Genomic DNA, 12,030 nt, shown 5'->3' with positions numbered 1-12,030 from the left:
ATATTTTTGCGTACTTGTAAATCTTTCTGACATTTAAAGATTCATGAAGCCCAGCTCACCAGCTCAAGGAGCTTGCACATAACCTCGTACAATTGTGATGTATGGCCGTGGCTGTTTAGTCCCATAATGAAAAAAATATTTGATGCAGCCGAAGTCAGGTAGTAACACCACAGTCTGATGTTTTACTAGCAAAGATGAAAGGCTGCTCTGATTTTACATCATAGGAATGGAGCAAAGGCATTCTGCTACAAGGGCACAAAGATTACTATACTTCACTTTCCGATTGTCTTGTTTTCCTTCTGTTGAATGCAAATCTAGTAAGCCTACCTATACTTTGCCAATTGATTGACATCTTTTGTAGATGGTATAGTCTTTCTTTGTATTTTGCCTACAACATGAATGTGGATGGACATTTTTACAAAACAGTAGCACACTGCGTCTCAGTTCTGAGCTTTGACTTTATATTGTGGGTAGCCATGCAATTCCAGCAGATGCACTACAAACAATTTCAGAGATTTCCTTTTTCTCATTTAATGGCAAAGCTATTGTGGTCTTTGACCTCCATTGCTACAGTTTCCCTGCTGAAAAATAAGACGCCTGCCACAGCATGTCTTTAGACCCCGTAGGGTCACAACCACCACTTTCTGAGTGCACCAGTGGTAGAAAATCACAGCTCAAATTGTGATTTGAAAAAAGTTTTTATAGGATTATTTTGATATACACTCACAGGCATATTTTAGTAGATACACAATACATGTATGAGATTGAACTTTTGAATTTGGAATTGCAGTAATTCTTTGTAGCATTAATTCAACAAGGTATCAAACTTTCCTCAAAGATTGGGGCGGTACATGATTTAGAGGTGGAGCGGCCGCTCAATACACGGATGCTATTAGTCAGCAACGCAGTTATCTGTGGTTCAGACGACTGCCTTCGCTACAGATCTTCTCTCCTTGTCTCTCAGTCCATTTCCTGTCCAATATACTGCAATAAAGGTCACTAGTGCCAAGAAACCTTCAAAAACCACTCCTTAGAGATTTTGCTCTATATTTACATAAAAGCATCTCAGTTCCTGCACAGTTCCTGTCAGCTTCACATCCACAATGTGAATCTCCTTTTCCTCCCCATCATAAAACTACTCCATTGGATTGAGGTCTGGTGACTCTCAAGGCCACTGGAGAACACTACTGTCATGTTCAAGAAATCAGTTTCAAGTGATCTGAGCTTCATGACTGCATTATTTTGCTCTAAGAAACAATCAAAAAAGGGGCTGTGAAATTTGTATAGTGTCAGAACTTAGTGTGTAAACAGTATTATAGCATGGCTCTGTCAAGTGATGATGGGGTATGATCTGGGGGATATTTTCTCGATCAAATGCAAGGCCACTAATGCCACTATTTGAATGCCACAAATTGCCCAAATATTTTTGCTGACCATATTTGTCCCTTTATTCACCTTCTGTAACTCCCAGCAGGACAATGCTCCATGTCATTAAGAAACTGTCAACTGGTTTCTTAAACATGACAAGTGTAATGTAATCAAATGACTGCTGAGTCAGCCGATATATGTTAAACTGAGCACCTTTGAGACATGTTGGAATGGGAGGTTTATATCACGAATGTCAAGTGGACAAATCTGCAGGAACTACATGACAATGTCATGTCAACATGCCCTAAAACTTTAATAATCTTTCCAGTATCATTTTCATGTTAGAACTAAAGCAAAAAAAAAGTATTCCGACTGATAAATAGGAAAGGGCTTCACATCTCTCATCCCGCGGTGCATCTCAGAGAACATCAGCCAGCATACATTGCTGTCGATTTTGAACTTTTCGCCTCTGACACTTTGTAGCCACTGATGGTGAATCCTGCCTCTCATCCTCTTTCTTCTATAACTACTTACTTTTCAGTGTATATTGGGTATAATATCCTGTAACATATTTGTCCTCCTCTTGCTCTGACTGGCTTAGATTTTTATCCAATCACCGACTAATCAATCCCCTGCAAATCAACCCTAACTAAGTTGTTCAAAACACTGTCAGGATGGTGAACATCCTGTCCTGACGTGATTAGTACAAATTTGTAAGAAAAAAAATAAACTGGTAAAGCAGATGAGAATTCAGACATTCTCAAAAATGTCTCATTCAATTACTTCTTTTTTTGTTTTGTTGCTGTAAAAGAAAAAAGAAACTATAAGATTTTGTGTAATTGCCAACATTTAGTAAATGCTTTGAACGGGTGAAAAACAAGCTGTTAGGAGCGGTGTCACCTGGCAGCTCATTCATGCTCTGGGAAATGTTACGGTAAGCCCAGAGCAGTGGAAACAGCCGGCAGTGCTGCTTGGTGACTTTCTGCCTTTGTCTTCGCTCTGCTCTGCTCCCCATCGTCCCTGCAGACGCTACCCAGGCCGTTCTTACAGCATGTGTACAGCAAAACAATCAGTTGCAACTCTGGTGTCCTTCAGCATGTGGTCAACATGTACACACACACACACACACGCATACTCGATTGCGTCCAGATTTCATACACACGCACACTTACGCTTCTCACTTTTTTTCAGTTTAGTAAAAGCTGTAAAAATAAAAGCCTGCAGGCTGAGAGATGGCTTTCACATTAAGTGGTCTTTTCTTTCGCTCAAAGAGCTTCTTGACATTTGAATGCTGTACAGTCTGTATTGTATTGTACCTCACTTCCCTTTGAATGTGTTCACACTATATATATATGTGTGTGTGTGTGTGTGTGTTCATGTCTAGTTTTAAATCTCTATGATTGGAGCATTTCATTTTTCATTGCAATGGCTAACAATCGATAGAAACATTTTTTACGTTTCTGTTATGTAGAAGGGTCATCCACTCCCATAGCAGAAAGAATGGCACCTTTAAATTGTCAGTGTAATCTTTCATGTTAAAATAGTAGTTATGCAACAAACGGCAAGATCTGAAACAGGTCAGTGAAAACAATTTTTGTTCTTTCTCAGTACATAAAGTAATCATTGGTCACTGAGGAAAAACCATTCCTGTCATATTGCATGAGAGTGTGATGGTCTGTCATCATCCTTTTGTACCTGCACCCCCTCTTTGCTCTTTACACTTCAGCCTATTTTAGTGTGAAAGCACATCAGTGACACTCGCAGCGGAAAAGCACTTTGAAAGCAAAGAGTATGAATAATCACTAAGAAACCCTTAATCCATTTTTAAAAAGGGAATATTAATGCACTAACAACTGTACCTGCTCAGTATGCCGCAGATAATTCCAGATCTCTTAAAAAAAGAAAGAAAGAAAAAACCTTGTTTCATACGGGTGCTTCAGTAGCAACAGGGGGATCACTTTGCACTCCCGTCACCATGACAACACGGGGTCCATGTCCGAGTGGGTGTACACACTTCATTTGGTAATCCTCTGCGACCGACACGGGGGACAGCTGTGCTCATGCTGAGAGGGTCTCGATAAGCAATCATATGAAAATACATGTTACTGTTTTTTCAAATGTGGTTACCCTTAATAGGTATTGTACTTTTTGTTTCCAGAAAGTTCACTTTTACTGTGAAGGATTTGCAACAGTTGACATTTGTTTAGAATCATGGTGCTCCAATCACACTACGCAGCGCTGTTCAGATGTAACATCCAAACTCCAACATTGATCTCCATGATGAGGTTCCTAAGCTGGTAGCATAATGTAGCTCTGAAATCTTGTCATTGCCACAGAGTGTTATGTTTATGGGGACATGCATTTGTTTTCTTTATTTTTCAGTTTTTAAGCTTTTTTTTCTTTCCATTATTCATTATTCAGCTTGAAAGGAAGGAGAGAGAGAGAAGAGTATCATCTTATACAACTACTTATAGGAATATGCTTGCCTCAGTGAGTTTTGTGTTTTTATGACTTGTAGTAAATGTAACCTACATATAAGTTGTTATTTTCAGAATACTTCGATTGTCTTTATTTTAAGTGAATGAGACAGTTATCATCTAACTTTGTGAAGTAAAAGTACATGATTTGACAGATTAGGGTAGTATTGTACAGAAGTTAAACTGCAGTGAGTGGAAACAAATTTTTGCTCTTGTGTACCTCATTTTTAAACTTCTTTCTAAATGATGTTTCCTCTTCAGTCGTTTGTTTTGGTTTGATGTTTTTAGAGGAAGGAACTTAAAAAAAACATCAATATTAATGGCAAACTGCAGCGTGTGTTGCCCTATTTATTGATTTTTTTGGTCCAATTTGCTCTGAAGCATTACACTATTGTAATTTCTTTCAGTTATAAAGAAGACAAACAGTTGCTGAAGGACATGAAGTATCTTTTAGATGTAAAAAAGTCCCAGTGTTTCACACCACAAAATGTGTTTTGTTTTCTGCATGTTCATCTTTCTTGAAACATTCCCATTATTTTTCAATATCACTTTGTCATGGATGTTTTACTCTGTTTGTTCAAAAACAATATAGTATGAACTAGAAATTCCTTTTACCATACAAGATTCTAAGAAATAAACAAAATGCTAATTTAGTTCACAATTCATTTAGACTTAGGTGTTCAGAGGGAGTTAAAGTATGTTCTTTACAAATCTTTTTAAGACTTGCAAATATAAAATAACAATGTCCAGTATGCTACCAGTTGTGTCAAAAATAATATTGTAGGAGAATCTTGATGATGAGAGAAAAGTGCAAGCTTTTGGAGCTCTTTGGGATTGTTATGATGAGAAATGGTAACACAGCCTCAAAGTCAGAAACGGCAAGTAAAAATGAAAGATTGATTAGACTCTGAAGTGTTCATCCCGTCCCTGAAATAGCACAGTGCTTCACTTCTAAATGAAGTCTAGATATTTCAAAAGATTTTTTAGCTGCGAAGAAAGTGGCGTCTTTGAAGTGAGCATGTCCCCTTGGTAGTTATACCTCAGCTCTGGGAGGAGTAGAGGAATATTTTAGTAGGCTTGTCTAAGATGTTCTCACACATGCTCTGCAGTTGGTATATTAAGGGGTCATTCAGTGTCCAGTCTGTCCTGTCCAAGTAGAAAATCACTTTCCACTGGGGATGTCTCTATCATTTTGAAAGAAAAAATAAAAAATCCCCCTTCTTGTCCTAGCCTTTTACAGTTAAGAATGTACTAGTATTCCACATTTGATATTCATAATCCCCTTTACAGTTCAGCAGCTAAATGCCAGCAAACTCTTAACATGAACTGGAGCATTTGACATTTTAAAGCTGGATGCTGAAATAGTTTAACCTTATGTCATATTTTGTCATGCTAGAATTTGCTTGAGGAGTTCTTGGGGTTCTGTTTTTACATCATCATGAAGAAAATGTATAAGTTTACAGGTGTACTATATAAGCAAACTGAACAATTTAGCTGGTAAAACACAAATGTTACAGATATTTACCTTTTTAATTCCTAACTGTCAGTATTGAAGTGCATCAAAGCCACACATAAACTCCAAAGATACTACCGTTCACACCAGAATAACAAACGTGTCAATAAACCAACATAATTGACAATAGATGGCTTGCAGAACAGTAAACTTTGGACTCAATTTATACTCAGTAACCCTTGAAGTATGTTTTACTACATGCCTGTTCCAAAAGCTTATCTTTCACAAGCAAAGGTAAAGCTGCCAAAAATCTAATAAAAATAGTTGACAAAACAATTATTGAAGCAAAGCAAAATGCAAAAAAAAAAAAAAGCTGAAATTGTATCTTTTTTAAATGCTGTGAGGGGATCCTTGGTGGGAATAAATGTGAGGAAGTTGGGTAATTATATTCATTTATTTTCCAGGTAAGCTGGATGTTCAGGGACATGAGGGAGGTTGGAGCTTATCCCAGCTGTCCCTGAGCTGAGGGCGGGGGTACACCCTGAACAGACCACCGGTTTATAACATGGACACACAAAAGAGATGCAGTCACACCAAGTTTGCAGCCAGTTTAAATTTAAAAATTAACCTCATATGCATGTTTTGTAATAGTGATAACCACTGCTACACGATATCAACACTGTGACATGACACTATCATGCAAATCAAAACAGTTAAATTTTTAGTGTTTAATAACAAAAACATCCAATATACTTTGACTTTTTTGACAAAATGTGGTCTTGATTAAGGAGATCTACCAAGGAAAATGTAATCAAATTTAGGTGCTCATCAATATTGTATTTAAGATTTTTGAATAGAGCATTGACCATTAAAGATATGAAATAGTCTTGTTTTTTCTTCTATGATAGACACATATTTATTTTTATAAATTTTTACTACAGGTTGGAATGTAATTCCTTCTGGATCTTTACAAATATCCTAAAGAACCTTTCACAGTACTAGTTGACTGACTGTCCCTTCTTTGGAAGCCCTGCCTTGATACAAGGCTGTATAAATATTAATTTAACGTAAAATTGCTTAAAAAAAAACAACCAAGAGGAGTTTTCCAACCTGGTGAGGTGTTTAAATTTTCATGAATTCACTAGTACGCTGGTTTTTGGCACTTGTCCACTCTCTAATTGGCATATTGTCTTTTTTGTAGTGTAGAAGTACATGAAATATGCAGGAAAAACAACTTACCACTTGTCCCATTATAACAATGTTGTGCCAGTTTTCCACCTGCTATTGTGAAAAAAAAAGAAAGAAAATGAAACAGACGGCTCCCTTCCTGTAATGACTCATCTTGGAATGCCTCAAGCCCTTCTTGTTGTTTTACCTCTCGCCGAAACAAAATCTTACCCTGAAAGCAACACAACAGTCACTGCATTTTGTCCTCATGGCCCCTAGAAAACAAAACAAAAAAAGAGCTGAATATAATGTGTAGTCTTTGGTGTTATTCGAAATGGTGAGAGCTGTTTTACAGTTGCTTACATTGGCAGTGAAAACAGTTTGTGTTTTGTATAAAATATAGATGGGTAAGTTAATGTACAAGCACACATAAGATGACTGCAGGGCTTGCCATACATAACCTCACCTGAACCACATCTAAATTATGTTGCATTCAATATTGCAGTAGCAAAAACAGAACAGGTTGATGCATTAAAATGCAAATGTATGAGCGAGAGCGGAGCTACATTTAATTCAACATGTGGTGAGATTTGCCAGGTTAAGTTAGATGCTGCTTTACATTTGGAAACAAAATCCCGTTTTGACTAAGATGGATAAAACCCACAAAAATGCAGACACATGAATTATGGTTCACAATCAAATACTGACTACAGATGGTAGAGTTTGAGTGCCTTTTGCAGACCCAATAACGTTGGGCATAAGAAACAGCCATCACCCACTGAACAGTTTGTTGAGACCATATGTCAATTTGTACCTGTCCTATATAGTTTACTGTAATCTACTGACTGTCTGTCAAACGGAAATGTACTTATTTGACTACAATAAATCGTATCTAATAGTAGGAGTCACTCAGAGTAATTTTGATTAAGTTTCATAAGCATCATATATGACAGGATTCAGTGCATCCAAAATGAGATCAGAACAATAATTTGTGGATCTCTGCTGATTAAAAAGTTTTTATAAACAAATATACATCCATAAATCTGTTGTCTGTAGCTGCTTAACCTTACCGAGCCTAGTGCCTATCATTCACTGGGAAAGAGGCAGAAACTAATGTACAACAAGACAAGTCATGCTTTAGATATAAACTTGTTTATGCTTTTTTTTTTTTTTTTTTTAAATGTCCTCAAATCATCAATACACTTAAAGAAACTACATAAAGAAAATGTTAAGTGGTTGAGTAGATGCAGGGTTTGTTTACAGGAAAGTGGGTTTGGATGAATACTGCAACATATGGGTACCAAATGGGAGTACGAGTTGTGTTGTAATTTTGATGGGGGAATGTTCTGTTGTGATTTACACCTGTTGCAGAATAATTTTTTTTTAATTGACATTGACCTGACCTGTCCGACACTGACAATGCTAACGTTGCAAGGCAGAATGCAGAAGATTACATTTCTGCCAAGTCACAGTTTCGGCTGTCTTATTTTCCTGTCATCACGCCTATGATTCAATTAAGAAGCTGCATTCCTCAAACCAGCCAAGCCAGTAACGCAGCCAGTGACTGACAGGTGAAGATATTACTTTGTGAGGGGAAAAGAGTACGTGGAGACATCAATAATTGAGAAGATGGCATGAAAGAATCTGTAATTGATTTCCTATCAAAGCATATGAATTAATGCATTCTTTTGAGGCAGAGTTGCTTAAATTGTCTACATGAGTGATTGTCTCATTGCGAGGACAAACTTTATTATCTTATCATTTATTTTGATGATCTTATAGATTCTTAAACCTCAAGCTCAGCTGTTCAGCTGCTATAGGGGTTTGCAAAAACACTTAATACCCATTGTTATAACAACAAATCACAGTGTATTTTATTGGAATTTTAAATAACAGACAACACAAAGTTGATTACAACTGCACGTCTGTTGGGGATGTCTCTACTAATTTGCACATTTAAAGGATGAAATCTTTTGCCAATTCTTCTTCCCAAAATGGCTCAAACTCGGTCAGATCACATCCAGTACGAGCCGTGGTTTGTTGAAAGTACGGCTTCGGTTGTAAATTCTACTGTCACACATAAAACTCCCAACTTTTCTTTTATGATTGGTGTTGGCGATTGTTACAGAAAATATTTGCTCTTCCTCCAACAGATGTGATCCACACTGTAGGTCCAGTGGCTAGAGGTCATGTTGGCGATAAAGAGATACACGATCTTACCTCCTGCTATAACAAATCCCTGGATTTGGTGAAGGAGTATGACTTGAAGACTGTGGTGAGTACAGTATTTTTGCTTTTCATCCTAGCAAGAGAAACATTATGTTTAAATTCTTCAGAGTCTAAAAAGCACAAAAAGTAGCATTTAAATTTGGAAAAAGTACAGCAGCGGAAGGATTTAGCACTTTTCATTTTAGATACAGTTCTGAAAATTGGCTTAATCTTCTTTGCTTAAACAAAAGGAATAGAAAACAAAGCAGAATGGTAATGCGTTGTCAAATGAAAGCTTTTCATGTAGAAAACTTTGGCATGGCATTTGGAAGATGTTCAAATAAATCATACGCCTTTGTTTAAGCCTATCTGTCTTTCAACTGTAAATAGCTGTTTGTTTTTCTCTTTGTTTGAGAAGCGACTTTTAACACTTTACCGCTTGTCAAATTTTCAAACGGCGTTAGATTATTATTATTTTTTTAATAGTTAATAATGTGCAACAAAAAGAAGGTGATTAAGAGGGCATAATTATTTCAATCTTTCAACCCTTCAAACTTCTTTTCTTTTCTTTCCTTTTAAACACACACACTGTAAATCAGCATTGAATTATAGGAAATTATGGGGAAATGAAGACAACACTGGCACAGACCACCTAACATGTTTGTGTGTTTTTTTTATGGGAGGCATCTGACAGATTATGCACAAAAAAGTTCTTATTTTATGTTATTGTTAATATTCCTTCTATACCTCCTTAAACCTTAATCTGTGTTTCAATCTGAACTTGGCGATGCAGTGTTTTTAGACATTAGACCAATCAGTATCACACCAAAGAGCTAGAAATCACATTTTTGGTGCCAACCTACTGCCCTGCTGCCTCATCAGAGGCCAATCAGTGGTGGCACTCACCTACAGAGAGACATAGATGACTGCCAGTCTCATTAAAAATGATTGTGACAAACCCCTGCTCAGCTGATGACTTATTGTTAGTGACACGGAATCCTTCACAAACTCCTCTTGGTGGCAATTAAACGGGCTGTGAAACCAAATGTCTGAAGTACTGTATGTGCTGTTTAGAAGCAAGTTGACGTAATAAGAATTGTCATTTTTATAAAATATGCACTCCACATCCCAGCGACGTCATTGGTGATTCATTGGTCAACAGTAATGTCAGTCCATTATTATGCGTTGAATCTGCAATGTTGGTTCAATGTCCTGTGGCTATAATCCATTAGCTTATCATGATCAGCTTGTGAATGCGTGAATTAATGGTACATGAATGATTTAGAATTTGACAGAGTGCTATACAAGTAGCCATTTGCAAAAGGACAATATAACAAACTGTGGTACTTACTTATGGTTGGTGATAATGCCCGTTAGTGTATTATATCAATTAGAAATTCGTCACAGTATCAAGGTATGTCACAACAGATCCCTGGCTTTGTTGTTTGTGCAGCTCTCAAGTACCTTCAGCTGGTGGTCAGCTGAGCTGTAAACCTTGTCCTGCTAACAGTGCTGCTGCCCAGCCTCCATTTCAAAGCTTATGACATTCCACGCATAAGTTAGTCTCACTGGACTAGCCAGGCTGTCCAATTTTCCTTTGCTACACATAACATTTGCATGTAGGGAATTTTTAGCTAGTTACTTACTTTTTGGTCTCATCTGACCAGGACAGCTTTTCTCACAATTTCTCTGTCCCCTACATGTCTTGTACCAAACAGGTATTCATCAGACTTTCTTTCAACAGCATTTGTGCTGTTGACACTGGCCAGTATAGTCTCCCACCTGAATTATAGATCTCTGCAGCACATCCACAGTTACCATGGGGCTCTTGGACGCTTCTCTGATCAATGCTCTCATCTAAAAACATATTGGTTTTAGATGAACAACTGTGACTAAAAGAGGAAATGGAGGTCATAGGTATCCATCTTCTAGACACATAGTGCCATTCTGTAGTGCAATCAAGAAACTATTCTATGATCAGTTATGAAAATGCTTTATCAAAAATAACATAAAAGAAACTTGAATTTGTATCATAGCTGTGTCTGATGCCTTGATATTGGCCCCTGTGTCTTTGCAGTCAATGCAGTTTCTGACACTTCCCCTTCAGCACATCATCGCAACACTCCATGATGCCATTTACAGTTGTTCTCAGGAACATTGTTTTTTGTGTGAAGAGCTCAGCAATTGTGCAGTCCTACCAGCTGTTTGATAATTGTTGCTGCCTCTAGTCTGGTAGAGCTGTGTGGGGAAGGTGCGGCGAGGGGTGATCTGTGGGTCAAGAGCGCGGTTGGAGACTGAAGTGCTAATGCGGTGCTTTGGCTAAACAGGCGGCGCATTGAATGAGCAAGCGCTTAGGCACCCTCAAATGGCTACCATGGGAAATTCTAGGATATTTTTATTTAAATGCATGAATGAATCAAATTAACACCCCTTGTATGTTTTTTGCTGAGGGAATATTATAACAGGATATAAAGCTCAAAGAAGTTGCACATTTTCCAACCTTTAAAATATGTAAATTTGTTCTGTACTCCTCCCATTTGATTGAAGAGTATCCAATGACATATTCAAACCTTGTGTCTTGGTCTTCTGCTTTTTGTTCATCGTTGTTCTCTAAGGAACCTCTGAGGCCTTCACAGGGCACTGGCATTTATCCTGAGATTAATTTACACACAGGTGGACTCTTCTTACTCTGTAGTTAGGTTCTGAAGGCAATTGACTGCAAATAATCAGATTAAAGAGAGATAAATAATTGCAAGCCCCTCTAGTCAGATTTCTATATGTAAAAGATTCCAAACACATCCTTTCACTTCACAGCTATGCGCCGTTTTGTGTTGACCAATCATTCTGAATCTCAACAAAATATGTTGAAGTTTGTGTCTGTGACATATAAAAATGTGCTTGCAAGTCATTGTGCAACCGGCATATTTGAGAAGATTGAAGATGCAACATCAGAATTTCTAGTTTTTAGTGTCCTAAAAAGTTTTTGATTTTGAAAAAAATATATATCTGGGCAAGAGCCACAACAAACACCAGGAAAAAACGAATAAAATGTTTTTTTTATTTTGATACGTTCTGAGATTTGAAAGCAAACGAGAGCTCCTACTGTGAAGCACTGGGTCCAGTCCACCATGTTCCTCACAACAATATCATAACAACTTGTGTGCTTCAATCCATAATCGACCCAGTGCTCTTCTTGTTTCTTGCACATTCCAAAGCATTAGTTACTGTGGGCCCATCTCTTGATTTATTTATACAATAATCCATATACAAGAAACGATGATCCTGTTTCACTGGGAGCAGCCAGGGTTCTGTCTAGTATTTATAAAGTTGAAATCTACTGAACTGGGCTTCAGTGAA

General features: G+C 37.5%; 1 protein-coding gene across 1 annotated transcript in view; it reads left to right on the top strand.

The window, feature by feature from the left end:
* Positions 1-12,030, top strand: part of macrod2 (mono-ADP ribosylhydrolase 2) — a 470,247-nt gene that overhangs the window by 290,445 nt on the left and 167,772 nt on the right. Inside the window, exon 6 of the mRNA XM_008430201.3 lies at positions 8,619-8,740. Within this exon, the coding sequence (XP_008428423.1) occupies positions 8,619-8,740 (122 nt within the window). The remainder of the gene's footprint in view (positions 1-8,618; positions 8,741-12,030) is intronic.

The sequence above is a fragment of the Poecilia reticulata genome, chromosome 15, assembly GCF_904066995.2.
Source record: "Poecilia reticulata chromosome 15, P_reticulata-male-v2, whole genome shotgun sequence".
NCBI classification, from domain to species: Eukaryota; Metazoa; Chordata; class Actinopteri; order Cyprinodontiformes; family Poeciliidae; genus Poecilia; species Poecilia reticulata.
Note: the sequence above shows the minus strand (reverse complement) of the source record. Positions and strands in the feature narration are given on the sequence as shown.